The sequence below is a fragment of the Echinops telfairi genome, unplaced genomic scaffold (genome assembly GCF_000313985.2).
Source record: "Echinops telfairi isolate 266 unplaced genomic scaffold, ASM31398v2 ScPeMD7_2291;HRSCAF=2852, whole genome shotgun sequence".
Taxonomy (NCBI): Eukaryota; Metazoa; Chordata; class Mammalia; order Afrosoricida; family Tenrecidae; genus Echinops; species Echinops telfairi.
Genome location: NW_022106189.1, coordinates 35,814,370 through 35,833,095, shown reverse-complemented (window position 1 = coordinate 35,833,095; position 18,726 = coordinate 35,814,370). Strand labels below are relative to the sequence as shown.

At 48.4% G+C, this 18,726-nt stretch overlaps 1 protein-coding gene across 1 annotated transcript in view; it reads right to left on the bottom strand.

Moving 5' to 3' along the window:
• Nucleotides 1-18,726, bottom strand: part of HYDIN (HYDIN axonemal central pair apparatus protein) — a 402,419-nt gene that overhangs the window by 77,063 nt on the left and 306,630 nt on the right. The window contains exons 42-48 of the mRNA XM_045293924.1: nt 14,327-14,541; nt 12,857-12,994; nt 10,145-10,328; nt 6,869-7,010; nt 6,117-6,279; nt 3,248-3,868; nt 1,159-1,380 (exon numbers count right to left, since the gene is read on the bottom strand). Coding sequence (XP_045149859.1) covers nt 1,159-1,380; nt 3,248-3,868; nt 6,117-6,279; nt 6,869-7,010; nt 10,145-10,328; nt 12,857-12,994; nt 14,327-14,541 — 1,685 coding nt within the window. The remainder of the gene's footprint in view (nt 1-1,158; nt 1,381-3,247; nt 3,869-6,116; nt 6,280-6,868; nt 7,011-10,144; nt 10,329-12,856; nt 12,995-14,326; nt 14,542-18,726) is intronic.

Sequence of the window (18,726 nt, the reverse complement as noted above, 5' to 3'; positions counted from 1 at the left end):
GAGTCAGGATTGACCCTCTCTCCCCCTGGAGACGGCAATGACTGTCTTAGAGACCGAGGGAGTCCTATAGTGTTGCTATGAGTCAGAATTGACGCGATTGGTTTGGCTTTGTTTTGTCACCGTCACCTCTTGAGGTGGCCGCTTTCTGTCTTCATCTCTTTTATTTGGAATTTCACCATGGACTCCTTGCTCTGGGTGTAACAGGCCTGCCCAATGCTGCTGACCTCAGGGGTTGATTTTTCCTACTGAGTTGTAAATTCACGTTTTTAGCTACCTCACTGTGCTGCAGGTAGGTGTTTACATTTGCTCTCTTGGCTGATATGTATGGTTTGTAGGAGGCTGTGTCAAAGAATCTAAACTTGGCCTACCTTTAGCCTATAATAAAAAGTTCCTCTATAAGTTTAATATATATATATGTTCTGTATATTCTTACAATCAAATCAAATTTTCTCTGATTTATTCTATTAATTTAATCTATAGTTTCTTTTATATGATTCTATTTTGATTTAAATATGTATATATTTGATTTAAAAATATTTTTAATTCAGTGGATTTTTAAAAAGCTATATTGTGTAAGGCAGGGAAGTTAAAAGTGACTTTACTATCTTCTTTCTTGAGTGGTATGAGGTCTGTTGATTCTGCTGCACTGCTTGAATAACTAGAGTGTTAGTACATATTTTAGTTATCTTTTCCAAAGAGCTAGCTTTGCTTAGTTTTTCTTGCAGACACACTTCAAAGGAACTTGATAAAATCCCTGCATCATCCCATGGGGATCGGAGAGTCATCTGGTTTTCAGACATGGAATGCTCCATCAGGGGCCTTGGGCAGGGCACACAAGTGCAGCAGTGGGGATGAGTCTAGGGGGAAACCCACCTTCATAAACATCAACTCAAACCCCAAGCCCACCGCCACTGAATCGATTCTGACTTGTGATGACCCCATAGGGCAGGGTACGACATGCCCCACAAAGTTCCAAAGCTGTCCACATGGACAGAAGCAAGCCTGCCGTATCCTGCTCCTGCACAGTGGCTGCGGGGTTGGAACCTCTGACCTTTTCATTAGCAGTGAGGCACTGACCCACTTGTGCCACCAGGGCTCTGCCTTCGCGGGCCCCTTGAAGGCCTGCCAGGCCAGGGGCACAAGCTGCTCCCACTTTACCTTTGAGGTGCTTGTCGGGGTCAAGAGCTCCCCCTCGGCCTCCAGGTCTTTCTTATCCTCCATCAGGGCGAGCTCCTCCGATTGTGGCATCACAAAAAGGAAACGCTTCAGGATTTCCGATGGGGCCAAAGGCAGGCGCTTCGTAGGGTAGGGGACTACCGAGAACAAGGCAGGAGGTGGGATGGGTGGTCCTGACGTCCCCAGACCTAAGATGTCTAGGATCTAAAGAAAAAGACCATCGTTACTTTCCTGTGTGGAGGGTGTGCTAACCTGACCAGCCCTTGGTGTGAACCCGGGGTCGTTCAGACCTCCCCACCTTCTTCCCTCAGCATTCTTGGGAGACGCTGCTGCCTCCCAGGTGTGACTCTGGGAGGGCATGAAGGACTGGGGGGCAGCCTCTGGGACTACTCCCCCAGACCTGGCTGGGTGCTCCTGCAAGGGGCTCCCCATGGGCTCCTATGATAGGACTTATCACTGTATTGTGACAAGACTGTGACTGTTTAATTGCCCGTCTTTGCAACTGTACTACAAGCTCCATGAGGACAGAAACATAGAGCCTGGCACACAGCAGGCATTCAACAAAGTGCCACTGAGCAGAAAGAGACCAGCTCTTGAAGGTCTGGTCTCTAGAGTACTAAGTTGTATCCTCTGTTTTCGGTTTCTGTGGGCCTTCTTTCCCAAAGAGAGTGAGTGAGCGTGTGCAGGTTGGAGCCGGTTAAAAGCAGGAAAGGCAAAAGCAAGAGTTCTGGGGATGACCTAGGAGGTGGACAAAGAGAAGTCAAGAGGAACTTGACAGAGAGGAGGTCTATTCCCATGACATGACCCCACCCTGCCCCCTTTCCAGAGCATAAGACCTAAAAGCCCATGACGACTTGCTTCTCGGCAGGTACAGACCTCCCCAAGGGACGTGCAACCCTCGATTTAACTGCTGCCATCATAACAGTCAATGCGATGGCCCACTTCGGTGCCCATCCTGTGGACCAGGCGGATTTTTAGACCGAGCAGGTGATTCTCATGCAGTCCTGTGTTTTGCCCCGGACTGTGGGTCGGAGCCAAGGAGATCTTCAAGTAACAGTTTAACCTAAGGCTTGGAATCTAGAGTTAAGGCAAGGGCAAGAAGATAAGAAGCCCTTGGCTATAAAAGTAGAGTATCAAACAAAACAAGACGTTCTTGGCCATGGAATTTTTTCGAAAACCACCTTTCTGGGGAAAACAACAACAAAAACGTCATCGCCACAATGATGCAGGCTGGTTTGAAGCAGCAGGGTGAAAGAGTGGAACTGTTGCCACTCTGTCTTTGGATCACCATGACGACACTATGTGGGCTATGTCAAGGCCGGTCCTCTCCAGCGATGATCTTAGTCCTTCTAGTAACCCTTATCTGTCTGTATTCACCCTCTCGGGTTCTATCCCCTGCTTTCTAGGGCTGCAACTAGCTCCTGTAAAACAAAAGCGGAGGTTCAGCACATTGGCCAGCGGGCCAAGCGTTGCCCGCCTTTGGGGAGATGTAGAGTCACACCCATGTGTTTCCAGATGTCGATGGCTGCCTTTACCTGAAAATACGGCACGGAGTAGCCACAACAGAGATGGAATGACTTGCAGTATAAATGTTCTCATTTGGTCCTTTACAGAGAAGTTTGTCCCTGAACTGAAGGATATAACGCTCCCTCCCTTCCAAGATATGGTCAAAGGTGATTTTTTGGGTTATGAAATGCTTCTGCTTATAGGGATAAGAAAATTATCTCAGTATAATTTGTCGCTCATGGGGGGAGGGGAGAATAGACAAGCATCATGCTTCTTCTCAAATCATACTGCCTTGCTACTCCTTAGACCTAGTATTACCAATATCCAAAGTCACACTTAGAGCTAGCTGGCTTTGCTTAGCTATAATTTAGATCTATAGCTTTCCACCAGGTCGAAAAAAGTTTCTTCAGCTGCTGTTGTCTTCTATCTAAGAGGATGTCTTCTATCTCTGAGGGCTTAGAGGACAAGTGGAGTTAAAGGGACTGTGGACTTTATGTAGAAAGAAACACTTGTACCACCTGCCACCGGATTTGTTACCTGCCCCCCCTGGAGCAGAAGACTGTACCTGATCTCCTTTGGGAAGCCTGTCATGTTCCAGGGCCTGCTTCCAGCTGGAGCCTTCGAAGTCTAGAGTCTGGATGTTGATGAACGGCACCCCCACGTCCTTCTTCCCCTCGTGGTCCTCGTCCCCATCCCCATCCTCGCTGCGCTCCTCCATTGCCCGCAGCTTCTCCAGCCGCTCCCTCTCGGCCTTCTCCCGCTCCAGCCGCTCCTTCTCCGCTCGCTCCTTCTCCAGGCGCTCCCTCTCCCGGTCTTTGCGGCCTTTGCGTCCCCCGGAAGGGACCTGGCGCTGGTCGTCCTGCTCATGGGACATGTCTTCGGTGCCTACGTGATGCAGCTGGATGCCCAGCTTCCGGTCCCAAAACATGAGGATATTTTGGACGTCCTTTAAACTCAGCTCATAATTCTTGAACTTCTGGGCCATGTGCTTGTCAGTGTCCTTCACGGACAAGTCCCTCTCGCTTTCCTCTTCCTGGGTAAGCAGGTTCCCGGGGAAACTGGGTTCAGACACGTGGTTCTTTCTCTTCTTGTTTAGTTCATCCTTCTCAGACAGCCCTTGATCCTTGACAGATATTTTCCTTTCTATTGCCTCCATCTTCACCTCTGGTTTGGAAAAAACAAGACCCTAGAAGGCAACACACAACAACACACTTTTAAGGGAGAGGAAATAGAATGGGGAACAAGCAAGGGAGGGGTGGAGGCAGGAGAGGGGGTATTGTTTCATGAGGGGGCCCTCCCAGGTTCGGGGGCCCCTCTTATATCTTCTAAGAGTCATCATGGGAGTTTTGATCAGAATACCCCTCCCGTGGTCCTTCTGTTCCAGAGCTGGTGGGGGCTGGGCATGGTGCCACTGCAACAGCTGCACGGGCGACTTTGATGTGCCCTCCTCACCGGGACCCCAGCCTTGAAGGATGGATCATTTTGGCAACTGCTCTCAGGTGTCCTGGAATTGGTCAGAAAGCCTGATGGTCCCACCACAGCTGCACTGACCTGGGAGAGGATTTCTCTTCCGTCCGCCTCACCTGAATAAGAGGGCTATAGCACTGTTAGTAATTGCCCGAGGCTTGCCCAAGTAGGGTGCCAGTCGGTGATGTCCTTACGGCCTCACAGGTTCTGCGCATGACGGCTGTTGCTGGGAGCAACCTGGAGTTCACAATCGGGATGTGCTCCAGGCTTTTGCATACAGGTAGGTACAGGTGTGTGCAAGTGGTGGGCGTGGGGAGTAGTGTTCAAAAAGTTCACGGAGAAACGCAGTTGACAGGATACTGGAAGTTTTCTGTGGACTTTTGGACGCTGACCCATTTAATGAGCTGGATGCAGAAGGCTGCATGGCCCCCTTCAAACTCACTTTGGGGAGCCCGGTTTCCCTTTCTCTGGATGAAACCCTCAGGTGGGCATCGCAGCTCTTTTGGCTCATGGTTTGTTGGCATGATGTCCAGTTTATTCTTTCTTGTTTTTCCTTTTTTTAGTAAATCATTTTATTGGGGGCTCTTCCAGCTTTTATAACAATCCATACATCAGTGGTATCAAGCACATTGGTACATATGCTGCCATCATCATTTCCGAAACATTTTCTTTATAATTGAGCCCTTGATATCAGCTCCTTTCCCACCCCCCACCTGCCTCCCACCCTTGTGAACCCTTGATAATTTAGAAATTATTTTTATTTTCAGATTTTACACCATCCACTGTCTCCCTTCACCCACGTGCCTGTTGTTCGTCCCCCCGGTGGGGGGTGGGGCACTGTTCAATGCGATCAGGTCCCGCTTTCTCCCCTTCTCTCCGCCTACCTTCCTCCAGTTTATTGCATTGATCACGCAGCACCAGCTCAGAGCAGCTCTTTGCTTCCGGAAGCTCAGACTCGGAGGCAGGAGTGATGCGAGTGGAACAAGACTGCTTTCCCCCTCAGCTCGCTCACCCCCCTTATCTTCTTGATCACAGCCTGGGAGGTCCCCGATGGACCACAGTTAGCGAGACTTCTAAAAATTTCTTTTTTTTCTTGGGACTTGAGTGAAGGCTTATGCAGAGCGGGTCATCAGGCCTCTGCCCCACAGCTCATAGGCAGGCTGTCTCAGTGTCTGCACCGCAGTTCCTCCCAGGCCCCGTCACGGGGTCCACCTCCTTTCTGGGTTGCTGGTTCCCATTCCTCCTCTGCTCTCATGCTCGGAATTCTGTCCTTGGGTGAATCTTGCTCTTTTGATCGTATTGCTGATTATTTTAACATGGGGCAGGGGCAGAGATCAGGTCCAGACCTGAAGGGTGACTAAAGGTTATAGTCTTGGGGTGGGGGAGTCCCCACCAATCTCTATTCTCCCAGTAAGTCTGATCTCTTTAATGAGTTTGGGTTTTGTTCCACAATGTTCTCCCACTCTCTCAGGGCTTTCAACGGGGATCCTTTTCAGCGCAGGAAGTGGTGGTCCTCAGGCACCATTTGGTTCTGCTGGACTCAGGCTGTCTGTGTGGTCTGTTAGCCTGCTGGAATCATTCCACCCTGGGAATCCCAACACAGTGTGCATGGGCCAGAGGGGCCTGGTGATTTACTTCTGAAAAGACTCAGCCATCGCAAGCCCTGGGGGACAAATTCCTCTCGGAAGCCCATGAGGTTGCCGGGAGTCAGTACTGATTGATGACAACAGGCTACTTGGTGAGGTCCTGGAAACCAAAGCTCAGGTGGGGGCAGGCCTGGCAAGGTATTAGCTGACAAAGAGTGGCCAATAGACATCAGCTCCTCTGCAAAACCCACATAGTACGAGGTCAGTTCTCGGGGAGGGGAACAGGTGGGACTGACTGGCTGGTTGCAATGAGGGGGCCCCTGCTTCTGTCTCCTGGGCTGGGACAGCGGGAGGGTGAGTGTGTGCAGTGAGGACTGATACCTGCCGGCCGACGACCTGCGGTTTCTTCACTGGGCCCTCCTCCTTTGTCAGGCCCGGCTTGGCTCTTTTGATCTTCCGTTTCTGCTCGTCTTCCTCCCGCTGCCGCTCGAGCTCCTGCTGCAGCTTCTTCTCCTGCATCTCTCTCGCCATCCTCTCCAGCTCCCTTCATCAAAGCAGGCAAGAAAGCGAGCGTTCAGGGAGCCCCTGGCCAAGCCCCTGTCCCTGGCCGTGCAGGCAGAGACATGCTGGCAAGAGCTGGCTTAGGTACGAAAGAAAGAGAGATGGATGGATGGATGAAACAGAGAAGTATAAACAAAGGAAGGAGGGGAGGGAGAAAGAATGGATGAAGGAAGAAAGGAAAGGAAGGGAAGATGAAACAGGAAGCCAGGACAGACTGAGAGGGCGGAAGGAGGGAAGGAAGGAAAGGAACAGAGCGTGGCCCACATCCATCTTTGCATGGTCATTCAACCAAACCCTGCTAACTGGACGGCAGCTAGGAAAGATTCTGCCCAGCTGGGTTTCTGTTCCTCGCTCCTTGGAAGAAAGAGCTCTAAGAAAGACAGGGCCTGGGAGCCACCCAGAGCACCTGCAGCTACCAGGCCAGGGCCCTGGAATGGGCCGAGTGTTCCCAGCTCCCCACAGACATCCTTCTGTGCCCTTCTGGGCAGAGGACCTGGAGCTATGGGCATCCCACGCTGCCCTCCACAAGCCCCCCTGGGTGGGGGTGGGTGGGGCCAGGGCCTGGCTCAGACCTCTTTTTCCTCTCCCGGAGAGTCCGCTGAACTTCTCTGTCGAACAAGGTCTTCTCCTCCTCTGTCAAGGCATCATATTCTTCCTCATCCATGTTCTGGAGCCGCTCCTTCTCCTTCAGAAGAGCTTCCTGGTGTTTGTGGTCTGTGAGGGAACAGAAATGGACAGGTGAGAAGACGCCGTGTCCAGCTGCGGCCGGGGACCCCCTTGGTTAACTCCTTCTCCAGCTGGGCTGGCTGGGGGCCTGCGGCATTGAGAGGCGACGGGCATATCTAATTCCTGGTGGGATTTTCTTCATTCGTGCGGTTCTAAAGCCAGACTCCACTTGAGGTAGGCTGAACAAGGGGCCCCAAAGCCACCATGGCAGTTACATCTTCCCCTGCCAACTTGAGTGAAGGGGTGGAGTCTAGCCTGTCAATCAGGTACAATGGGTACAAAATGCCAATGAGGCCTCTGTGTGGGCATGGCATTCTCCTGAGAATTCTGGGAACTTCTGTCTTCCTCCCTGGAGGGGACACACACACTCTCTCTGCTTGACATTCTTGTTGACAAGCCACCTGGAGCTACACAGATACAGCCAGAGCCCTGGAACTGGAACTGCTGCATGGAGACCCATGCCAGCGCTGAGATGCTTCCACTGCCACTGGATCCACAAGACTTCCCACCCAAAGGCCTGTGATCTTCCTGCACTTGGTGTCATTACATGGCTGTGTGAGTCTAAAGAGAAGTTTATGGACTAGTATTGGGCATATGGGCTGATATCGGACTTAGGGATTTGATCTGTACTGGGCTTGGATGCTTTCTTAATATACAATTGCTCTTTGATATAAAGTTCTCTCTTACACACATTTGCGTCTCTCTGGATTTGTTTCTCCAGTCAACCCGGACTAACACAATGAACCTGGGGATGTTACCTTATGTGGCAAACAGTATTGAACGGATGTGACTTTTAAGGATCTTAGGATGGGGGACTCTGCTGGATTCCCTGAGTGAGCACCGAATCACCACAAGAGTCCGGAAAGAAGATGGGGTGAAGGAAGAGAAGAGCCGTGGGGTGGAAGGAAGGGGACAAAGGTGGCCCCTAGGAGCCAGAGAAGGCCAGAGAGCAGGTTTTCCCTTAGAACCTCTGGCAGGGACGCAGCCCTGCTAACACCTTGACTGTAGAACCTCTGACCCCCGGGATGGCCCATGAGGAGTCCCTGGGTTTAGGCCACTAAGTCTGAGGTAATGTGGTCTAGCAGTGATGGGAAAGGGATACACCATCCACGGCCCGTTCTCCTTGTGAGCACATGCCACTGAAGTGCTCATGTGAGCAAAGAGCTGTGTGCACAACAAGGAGAAGCCCCTCTGTGCCCCGTGGGTTCCCCGTGGGAGCTCAACCTCCCTTGTCACTAGCATGCCATCCCTCGTGGACACCCCAGGAGGTATGAGCTTTGCACCCAGGGACCTGCACGACACTTGTCTCTCTGCCACCGGCTGAGGGATGATAACAGGTGAGAATGAAAACCTCTCCTGCCTAGGGATGCTATGGAGATTAACTAAGCAGTGACCTAAAGTATCTTGCGGTGCCCAGAGCAGTCATGAAGGTTAGGCACTGGTCTGCTAACCACAAGGCCAGCTGTTCAAAACCACCAGCTACTCTCGGTGGGAGAAAGATGAGGCTTTCTACTCCTACAGAGAGCTACAGCTCTGGAAACCCACAGGGGCAGTTCTACCCTGCCCCACAGGGTTGCTCTGAGTCTGAATTGACTCCGTGGCATTGAGTTTCAGGAGCAGCCATAAAATCTCAATCGACACCAGAGTCATGGTAATGACAGTGTTTTTGTACCTGAGCTTAGGACTTTTTTCAAATGTGGATAATTTAGGGGCAAAGACCTGCCATTCAACAGTGAGGAACTTCATCTCCAAAGACAATTGAGAAAATAAAGTGGCTTTTTTTTTTTTCTTTCTTCAAGCCGATCATTATGGGAAAACAAACTTTCTTGGAAGACAGGAAGCTGGGGGCCACAGTGCCGCTGTGGGCTGCCTGGCCAGGGTGAGGAAGCATTATGGTTTGTGTCCACTGTGCCAGGAGAGAGAGAGGCAAGCTCAGGTGAGGAGGGCAGCAGTGGGGTCGGAGCAGAGCCTTCCCTGAGCAGGGGCCTGCCTCTCAAGGGCAGTGTCATGGGTAGATGTACTCCCTTTCCCTGGGGCGGGGGCAACGATTTGAGCCAACATGACTCTGAGAATCTATTTTCCAATCGTGGAAGGGTTTTAAGAGTCACATAGACCTGGTTCCCTTCCTGTGTGATCTTACACGCATCTTTTGAGCTGTGACACTGGGACAACACTCTTCACAAGGTTATCGTGAGGATTAAATGACCTAATGGGTACAAAATGCCTGGTAGAATGTAGACTCCCCTAAGCGACAACAGCTGTTTTTGAACCAATGACCAGCATCTCTATTTTCACAAGAAACTGGCCTTCAAAGAGATGCTTTTGGGTTCAGTCATGGCCAACAAAGTGAACCTGGTATGGACCTGGGTTTTAAAACCTTGTGTACTGGAACAGGGAAATTACCGGTTGACACTCTGCTAGACAGAAAACAAGGGCAGTGTGTGCGCTGCACGGCAACTGTACTTCCTGTCGGACGGAGTCAAAGATGGCGACCGACCATGCTGCTTTGAATACCCACTGCTCTTGGCAGTCCTGTTCATGAGTCCAACATCCTGCCTCAAGGCTCCTGAAAGGGCTCACTCTACCTCTTCAGAAGCCTCTATTCCAGGGCATTTACCCATAATCCCCCCCTCCCCCGCGTTCTAGTACATCCAGGATACAATTTTGCATCTGTTCCAATCTTACTGCACTGGCCAAGACTGAACTGACTGGAACCCTGCTGGAAACACATTGTTGGCTTCAATAAAACCCACAAGAAAATCAGTCTCCCAGATCAGAGTGGGACTCGTGCTAGGCTCTCCTGAGGTCAGCAATCACAGACAAAGGGATAAGATGCTGTGCCATCTCAGGGGAAAGCAGATTAATTGCCTTTGCGTTCAGAACAGTGGGGTGGTTGCTCATGATGTGACCATTCAACAAGTCATTTAAGTCTCCCTTTCCTCATGTGACAAGGGGAAGCATGAGTTCTGGCCGCCTCACAGGGTGGTGGGGAGGAATGTGAAAGTGTCAACTACACCCATGGAGGATCATGTCCAGAGAGTATTTAGGAAGTTTAAAGCTCTGTCCAAATGAGAGATCTGTTAGCACTGGAGGAGGGAGGCCAAGGGAGGGTGGGGTCTTGCCTTCTTGCTCCTTTTTAGCTTTCTCCTGGGCCTTCATGGCAGCGTAATCTTGGGCCATGTTGATAACGTAGATGTGCTCCCGGTTGCCGATGGCTTTCAGCAGGCAGAGGAGAGTGGCGGTAGCACTCCGAGCAAAGAGCGTGTCAAGGCCATCAAACACCACCCCTCGGTAGCAGTCGTTCAGCTGCAACCAGAGGGAGAAGTGACAGTTATCATGGCTACACGATCATCTCTTCTCCATGGAGAAGGGAGTCTGTCCTTTTGTTGGTGCTCTTACTGGCACCGTAACGGATGTGGTTGACCTACTGTGCATTAATGAAGACACCCTCTGCCTGTTAATGGGACAGAGAAAGAAGACGCAAAGGAAAGAGGTTCCCAGGTAGAGAATGATGGGCAACCAGACAATCAGTAGCAGGATGGGTCATTCATTTTTTTCGCCATGGCCTTGCTGCCTTGGAGCTCAGTGATTTTGATGATACCTATGGGATACTGAAGGACAGCCTCTGTGGTACTGCAATGCTATAGAAATGCAGCCCATCTTCTGACCATCATTGGTTCAGAAATGACCAGGCATAGTGTGTGATGGGATCAGAAGACGGTCAGAATGCAAACTGACTCTAATGCTAAACACAGCTTAGTTCAGCTGACACTCATTTTGTACAAGACTTTCTCAATGAAGGAAGCGGTGCATACCTCCTAACTCAGTCAGGACCAGCACTCTGAATCTCAACACCAAACCCACTGCCATCGAGTTGAACCTGACTCCTAGAGAGCCTACAGGAGAGAGTAGAGCTGCTCTCTTGGGTTTCTGAATCGGCCAGTCTTCATGGGGGCGGACAGTCTCATCTTTCTCTTACAAAGTGGCTTGTGGGTTTTAACGACCAACTGACCTTGTGGTTAGTTAGCATCCCAAGCCTTAAACCACAGCGCCGCCAGAGCTCTTTATAGACTAGAGAACCTTAGTGTCGAACCTTTCTCCACCAATACCTTGCTTCCTGGAGTCTATCCTTTAAGAAAAGATTGAAGTTTGGATTCCATCTTTAAAACAAGATTTAAGTCCAGAATGTTATAAAATGAATATTTTCATTTTTGCCGGGGGTCCACCATGGGGAAAATAAAGGAGTCTTGATGGCACGGTCTCATAGTAATCTTATAGGACAGGGTATCCAAGATTGTAACTCTTTATGGTAGTAGGGCACCCCATCTTTCTTCTACGGAGCAGCTGGGTAGTTGTGAACCAATGACTGAGCTGCTCACCACGAGCTCAGTGGTTCAAACCAACCAGCTGCTCCCTGGGAGAAAGCTGAGGCTGTCTGCTCCCTGAAAAGATTTACAGGTCCAGAAACCCACAGGGGCAGGGGCCCTCTGCCCCTAGGGCTTCCATGTGCCAGAGTTAACTTGAGGGCAGAGAGTAGAGGGTAGGAAATAAGCCAGAGGGCTTCTTTCATTTGGGATTTTGCAAACCTAACTCAGCAGCAAGGTCCAGCCGGCCCAATCACCACTGACCGAGGCCACTTCTAGGGTTGTTAGGTTGCATCTGGGCCAGGCCTGGCTGCTTCAAAGAACATACTCTGAGCAGGGCTGATGCCAGCTGCCCAGAGAATCCTGGAGACATGAAGGAAGGAGCGTTCTATTTGGTCTACCAAAGGAGAAGACCAATTCCTAACGCCCAGCACCTCCAGGGCTCCCTGAACTTTGCCTAGTACACCTCTATTGGCTTACTCTGGGCTTGGCCAATGTTTTTCAGTCTTTCATCTGGGTGCATGAAATATTGGCACACTTCCTGGAAGGCCTTACTCTAATCCACTGAAGTGATAGTGCCTTTACTATCCAAGTATAGAAGTCAAAACCTTAATGTAAACTACTTCTACCAATGCTAGTGCAACCACTTCTACCAACTTTCTTCTGGAATCTCAAGGCTGCTTCTGTTGCATTTCCATGTACAATCCACACTGTGGCCGGTTTTGAAATACTCAAGCAACTCCAGGACCTGCAGAGCGATTTAGCCGTCTATAAATCATGAGCAACAAACAGGCATATGTAGGGCTCTTCCAAATGTTTCTGATCCTTTTATCATTAATTGTATAGCATGAATTTAAAAACAAAAAGTAAATTTATAAGAGTGGAAACAGTATTACTGTGTTTCTGACTATAAAGGCAATGTCATTGTAAAATAATTCAGCAATGCAGAAAGAAAACTAACAATCTGTACTCTGGCTACCCAAAGATAACACCAATTCATGTGTACTTCAGGAGTTTTTACTGCATGTTGTGTGATCAATTTATAAACATTTTATAGACATGTAACTGTGCTTAACATTTACATAACCTGTTTCTTCTTCTTAGCAAAATACTGTGAACATTATTTCTTTGGCAATTAACATGGGTCTAGACTAATTTTTAATGGAGTCATGTGATAATCTCGAATGTTTCACAACTCTACTTTCATATGTAAAACATACTAATCTCTGGTCCTTCAAGAAAATTAATGGCTTCTAGTACAGACTGGGCCAGAACCAGGACTTCTAAGAGCTATCTGCAGGGCAAGTACATGTATGATTGCTGGGGATGGGAGACTAACTCCTCTTCAAGGCTCCTGGGCTCTGAGCTGTTCAAAGTGGGCTACTGATGGCAGGAATCTTGGTGGACTGATGTGGATGGTGTGAGAGTGTGCCATGCCCTGAGAGGACTCGGTGCTGGAGGTGGGCGCACCTGGATGCGTTCGACCAGGATCTGCATGAATAGCTCTTCGGGGAGCACACAGCTCATCAGTCCTGTCTCGCCCCCGATGCTGGTGCTGACGCTGAGCCGGCGCTGGGTGGGCCCCATGGGGAGGGGGCTGGAGGAGACCTGGTGAGAGGGAAAAAGATTAGACACCAGGGGCCAGCTTTGCAGCTCAATAGATCCTGCAGCATGGACCTCGGGAAAATTCTGTCATCTCTCTGGGCCTTGTCTGTAAAATAGGAATTCTGATGCCTATTCGTGTCATTGCAAAGACAGAATGCCAGCAGCATGTGGAAATATCGAGCGAGATCATTCATGTCACACACAAGCAAAATTTTGCTGAAGGTGCTTCAAAAACAATTGCAGTGGTACATGGACCAGGAACTGCCAAAATGTCAAACCAGATTCAGAAGAGGGCATCCAATGAGGGATAGGAGTGCTGACAGCAGATGGATCTTGGCTGAAAGTAGAGAATATCTGACAGATTTTATTATCCATTGACTATGCAAAGGCATACACGACTGGGTGGATTATGAGTGACGTCGTGAAGAATGGGAATTCTGGAACAGAAGAATGGGAATTCTCAAGCAGAACCTGTCCACAGATTGAGAGGTAGTCATCTATAGAAAACAAAGGGATACATGATTTAACATCAGGAAAGGTGCGCATCAGGACTGTAACCTTTCTTCCTATTTATTCAAACCGTACACTCAGCAAATAATGAAAAACAACAACAACGTGTCTATACAAAGAAGAATGTGGCATCAAGACAGGAGGAAAACTCATTAATAACTCGCAAGACGCACATGACACAACCTTACTTGCTGAAAGTAAAGCAGACCTGAAGCACTTACTGATGAAGATCAGAGACTATAACCTTTAGTCACCTCAACATAAAGCAGACAAAACTTCTTCCACCTGGACCAATAAGCAATATCATGATACATAGAGAAAAGAGCCAAGGCCAGAATATGCATGGCCATGGAGGCTGTGGGACGGAATTGAGACCATATTGACTCTATTCCAAGACTTATATAGAAAGTCCATGGTGGGTGCCGGGCAGGCATGCTCTGATTTCCATTTTTTAAAAAAAGACTAGACCCGTCCCCCTGCTGTATGAAGTGAAAGAGTGGGAGCCAGAGGATGAGGAAGATGTGTCTGGGATCCATGGAGCAGCTGGGGAACTGGGTTGACCAAGGCTGTCATGGGGAAGTCGTTCCGTGGAGTAGCTGGGATCCTGGCTCAGTGGGTTATGCACTGGGCTGCAGTTCAAACCACCATCCACTCTGCGACAGAAAGATGGAGGGTGGGGTTCTATTTACATCAAGATTGAGTTTCAGAAACCCACAGGGGGCATTATTATCTGTCCTAGAGGGCCACATTAAAGGGGAATAGACTCGATGGGCAATGAGGGTTTTTGTGGTGTGTCCCCCCTGCCCCCCACCCCCTGATCTGAACCTGTGGTGTTTCGGACAGGTGCATGTGATGTTGCCTCTGCGACCCAGAGCCGTGGCTCTCCGCCTTGCTCTTGGTGATCATCACACTCCCACGCATGCTCTTTGTCGATTTTATCATCTCCGGAGTTACCAGGGTAGATTCCGACGTGAACTTGCCCAGGGTCTCATAGCTCAGTCGCATTTGCCCGGTGTTTGGATTCAAAGAACCATCCTGGCCTACAAAGAAATGGATAAATGTTATGAAAAGTCACTATTGGATGAAGAGGAGCAGGTAGGGCACATAACACTGAGTGTAGTGCTGCTGGGAGCACAAAGCCACCTTCATGCATTGGGCAGTGCTGGACAGGGGGCAGAGGGATGCCCCTAGAGGATGAGAAGAGGGATCAGTGCCGCTGGGTCTAGGGCTCCTCAGGCCTTATTTCCCTGTAGACCCCAGGGCAGTGCGTGCCTACTTTATCTTCTGTCCAAAGAATACAGATCTCTAGAACTGCTGGCACACTGTAGCCCGGCCTTGGGAACCTCACAAGCCGACCATTTGGAGCTGTAGGCTCCCTCAGGACAGCGTGTCTGATGGCAAACAGGGCTTCAACATGAATGTCTTCTCTTTGCCCTCTTGTGCCTCTTCCAGCCAGACTGCCAGCCCTAAGCACTGCTCCCCACACTGAAGTTCTTTCAGAATCATCTTGTGAGATGGCCTTTGGCTTTGACGATGAACTCTCGCCATCGTGTAGTCCACCAACCCCAGGGTCAGGACCCGTATCCTCTGTCCTCTGGGACTCTGGCTCCTCTAGCAAAGGATGTGGCCTCTGGAGGACAACGGGGTGCATCGTAGGTAGGCAAGCTGGGCTGCAGGCTGTTTGCCAAGCAGGCACCACATTTCTCCTGCTCTCAGGAACCTCCTTAGGACTCGTGACTCCCGGTCAACAGCCAGTGAGCCTCATGAGCTCCCAGGAGAGCTGTGGCTGAACCTTACTCTCCCTGGGCTCACCCCCCCTTGGTGGCTTCCACTCCCCACACTCCCCAGGATTAGAGGTGCAAGGACTCCATGGTGTCCCTGGGGCTGCTTCTGGGACAAAGCTATCAGGGGCAGTCAGGCCAATGTCTGCCCCCTTTCTGGAACTGCATGATCCTGTGCTCACTCCCCACCCTGCCACCCCAGCTCCATCCACACTCTGGAATCACTGCCCCCACTACCCTCTCCTGGAGGAGCTCTGGCTGGTGGTGCAGTGGTGAAGAGTTGGGCTTCAAACTGAAAGACTGACATTGGAAACCCACCCCACCACTCCAGGGGAGAAAGCCATGGCGGTCTGCTTTGGTAAAGATTTCTGGCATGTTGTCTCGTCTTACAGGGTCACTCCAAGTGACTCATTTGGTTTGGAGCAGGCACGGGTTGGGCTGGGTCTTTTGAATCTTTCCTTGAGAAGGGATACCCCTGGGCCCCGTCATGGTGGTAATTTCAAAGTAGCTCTGGTGGTGCAGTGGGTTAAGCATGGGGTTGCTAACCAGCAGCTCTGAGGGAGAAAGATGAGGCTGTCTGCTTCCATAAGATTTCCAGTCTTGGGCACTTGAGGGAGCAGTTCCACTCCGTCTGGTATGGATTCCATGTGTTGGAATTGACTTGATGGCAGTGAATTCATAATTTAAAATTTTCCTAGTCCATAAAATACCCAAACTCAAGGTCATCAAGTGGATTTTGACTCTTAGTGACCCTATAGGATAGAGTAGAAATGAAGAAGCAGACATTGACCTGCCATAGAAAGAAATTTTCACAATGCTGCTTGGAGTCAAACAGGATATGAGGGAAACAATACAGAAAAAAGATGAAATGATAGAGGAGATGAAGACCACACACCAAAAGGAAATACAAGAGCTTAGGGATGAGATAACAAAAACCAGTAGCAGACTCACGGACTTTGCCAACTGACTGGAGGAGGCAGAGAACCACACCAGTGCCCTAGAGGACAGCCAAGCAGACTTTAAGAAACGTGAACAAAAATATAATAAGATCATCAGAGAAGCTGAAGAAAACCTAAGGGCTATGTCTGATGCTGTGAAGAGGAACAGTATCAGAATAATTGAATTACTGGAGGAAGACACAACAAAGAAGGCATCTGCAAAAACAGTGAGAGAATTCTTGGAGGACAACTTCCCCAACTTAATGAATGAGCGCCAGACAACCATTCAGGAGGCTGAAAGAACACCAGCTAGACTGAATCCCAAGAAGAAGTTACCAAGGCACATAATAGTTAAACTATACCACTTTAAGGAAAAGGAGAAAATCATGAGAGCAGCTAGGGAAAAACAAGCAATCACATATAAAGGTTCCCAATTAAGAATATGCTCAGACCTATCAGCAGAAACTATGAAGAAGAGGAGAGAGTGGAGTAAAATATTCCAAAAATTGAAGGAAAACAACGCAAACCCAAGAATACTCTACCCAGCCAAATTATCGATCAAGATAGATGGAGAAGTAAGAGTCTTCCCAGACAAGGAAAAACTCAAAGAATACGTTAAAAGAAACCCAGCCCTACAAAAGATCCTTGCCGACCAAGTATGGGCAGAAGAATAGCCCTAACTGAGCACAAATAAGAGACTGGCACACAGAACAACCTCACCCAGAGGGCACCAAAGAGAAAACAGACCCCAAGATAGTATTGGCTTAAGGATGGAAAGAAGTCAAGAATGACACACACACACACAGCACACTAATGAGAAAGGAAAGTAGGAAAACACCTAACACAAAAGGTATAAGATGACATCACAGAGTCCACAGATGAAGATAATAATCCTGAATATCAAGCCTGAATTCATGTATTAAAAGACTGAGACTATCAGACTGGCTTAGAAAACACAACCCATCAATCTGCTGCCTACCGGAGATATATCTCAAGAATACAGACAAAAATAGGCTGAGACTCAAAAGCTGGAGAAAGGCATATCAAGCAAACAACAATTAAAAAAAAAGCAGGGGTTGCAATCCAAATCATGGATAAAATTGACCTCAAAGTGCAAACCATAAAAAGAGAACAAGGAGGGACACTATATAATGCTCAAGGGAACAGTAGACAACAAACCATTAAGCATTTTATACATATATTCCCCGAACGAGAGACCCACTGAATACATCAACCAAATGCTCCAAAAGATGAAAAAAGAAATCACAGAATCAACAATTATAGTATGAGACTTCGATACACCACTCTCTGAGAAAAGATCACAGGGAAAGAAACTCAACAAGGAGGCTAGAGATCTAAACACTACAATTAGACAATTGGACCTGATAGCTCTTCACCCAAATACAAAGAAAATTCAAATTCTTTTCAAGCCCACATGGCACATACTCCAAGAGAGACCACATGCTGGGGCATAAATAGAATCTGCATAAATTTAAGCACATTGATATCATACAGACCTCTCTCTCTTACCACTGTGCTATAGGGCTGCAAATCAACAAAAGGAGGATGAAGAAAACAAGGGCAAACAATTGGAGGATGAATAACTCTCTATTCCAAAATGAGTGTGCACTGGCCCAGATCAGAGGAGAAATTAGGAAATTTCTAGAAACCAACGAGAATGAGAACACAATGTACCAAACTTACGGGACACAGCAAAGGCAGTTATCAGAGGACGTTTCATAGCAATACATGCGCGCCTGAAAAAGGAAGAGCGACTTATGATTGATATACTGACACAATATTTACAGCAACTAGAGCAGAGACAACAAGACAATCCTACTAATAGCAAAAGAAAAGAAATAATAAAAATCAGGGCTGAGATTCAGAAGAGGGAAAATAAGAACACTACGGGAGAAAATTAATGCTGCTAAAAGTTGGTTATTTGAAAGGATAAACCAAATCAACAAACCGCAGGTAAACCTATCCAAAGAAAGGAAGGAACAAATTTCAATAGCAAGGATGAGGGATGAAACAGGGACATTACAACAGACTCTAATGAAATCAAAAGGATAATTACACAGTACTACAAAGGACTGTACTCTAATGAATTCAACAACTTGGAAGACATGGGAAAATTCTTGGAAAAACAATCCTCTATACTATCCCCAATAGATGTCAAGAATCTCAACAGATCCATAGCAATAGAAGAAATAGACAAGGTTATAAAGGGATTACCAACAAAAAAATCCCCTGGACCAGAAGACTTCACAGGAGAATTCTACCAACCATTCAGGGAAGAACTGACACCAATCCTACACAAAATTCTTCCAGAACACAGAAAAAGATGGCAAACTCCTGAATTCCTTCTATGAAGCTAGTATAACTCTGATACTGAAACCGGGCAAAGATCCCATAAGAATTGAGAACTACAGATCAATATCTCTAATGAACATCGATGCAAAAACCCTTAATAAAATACTGGCAAATAGAAAATGAAAGTATATAA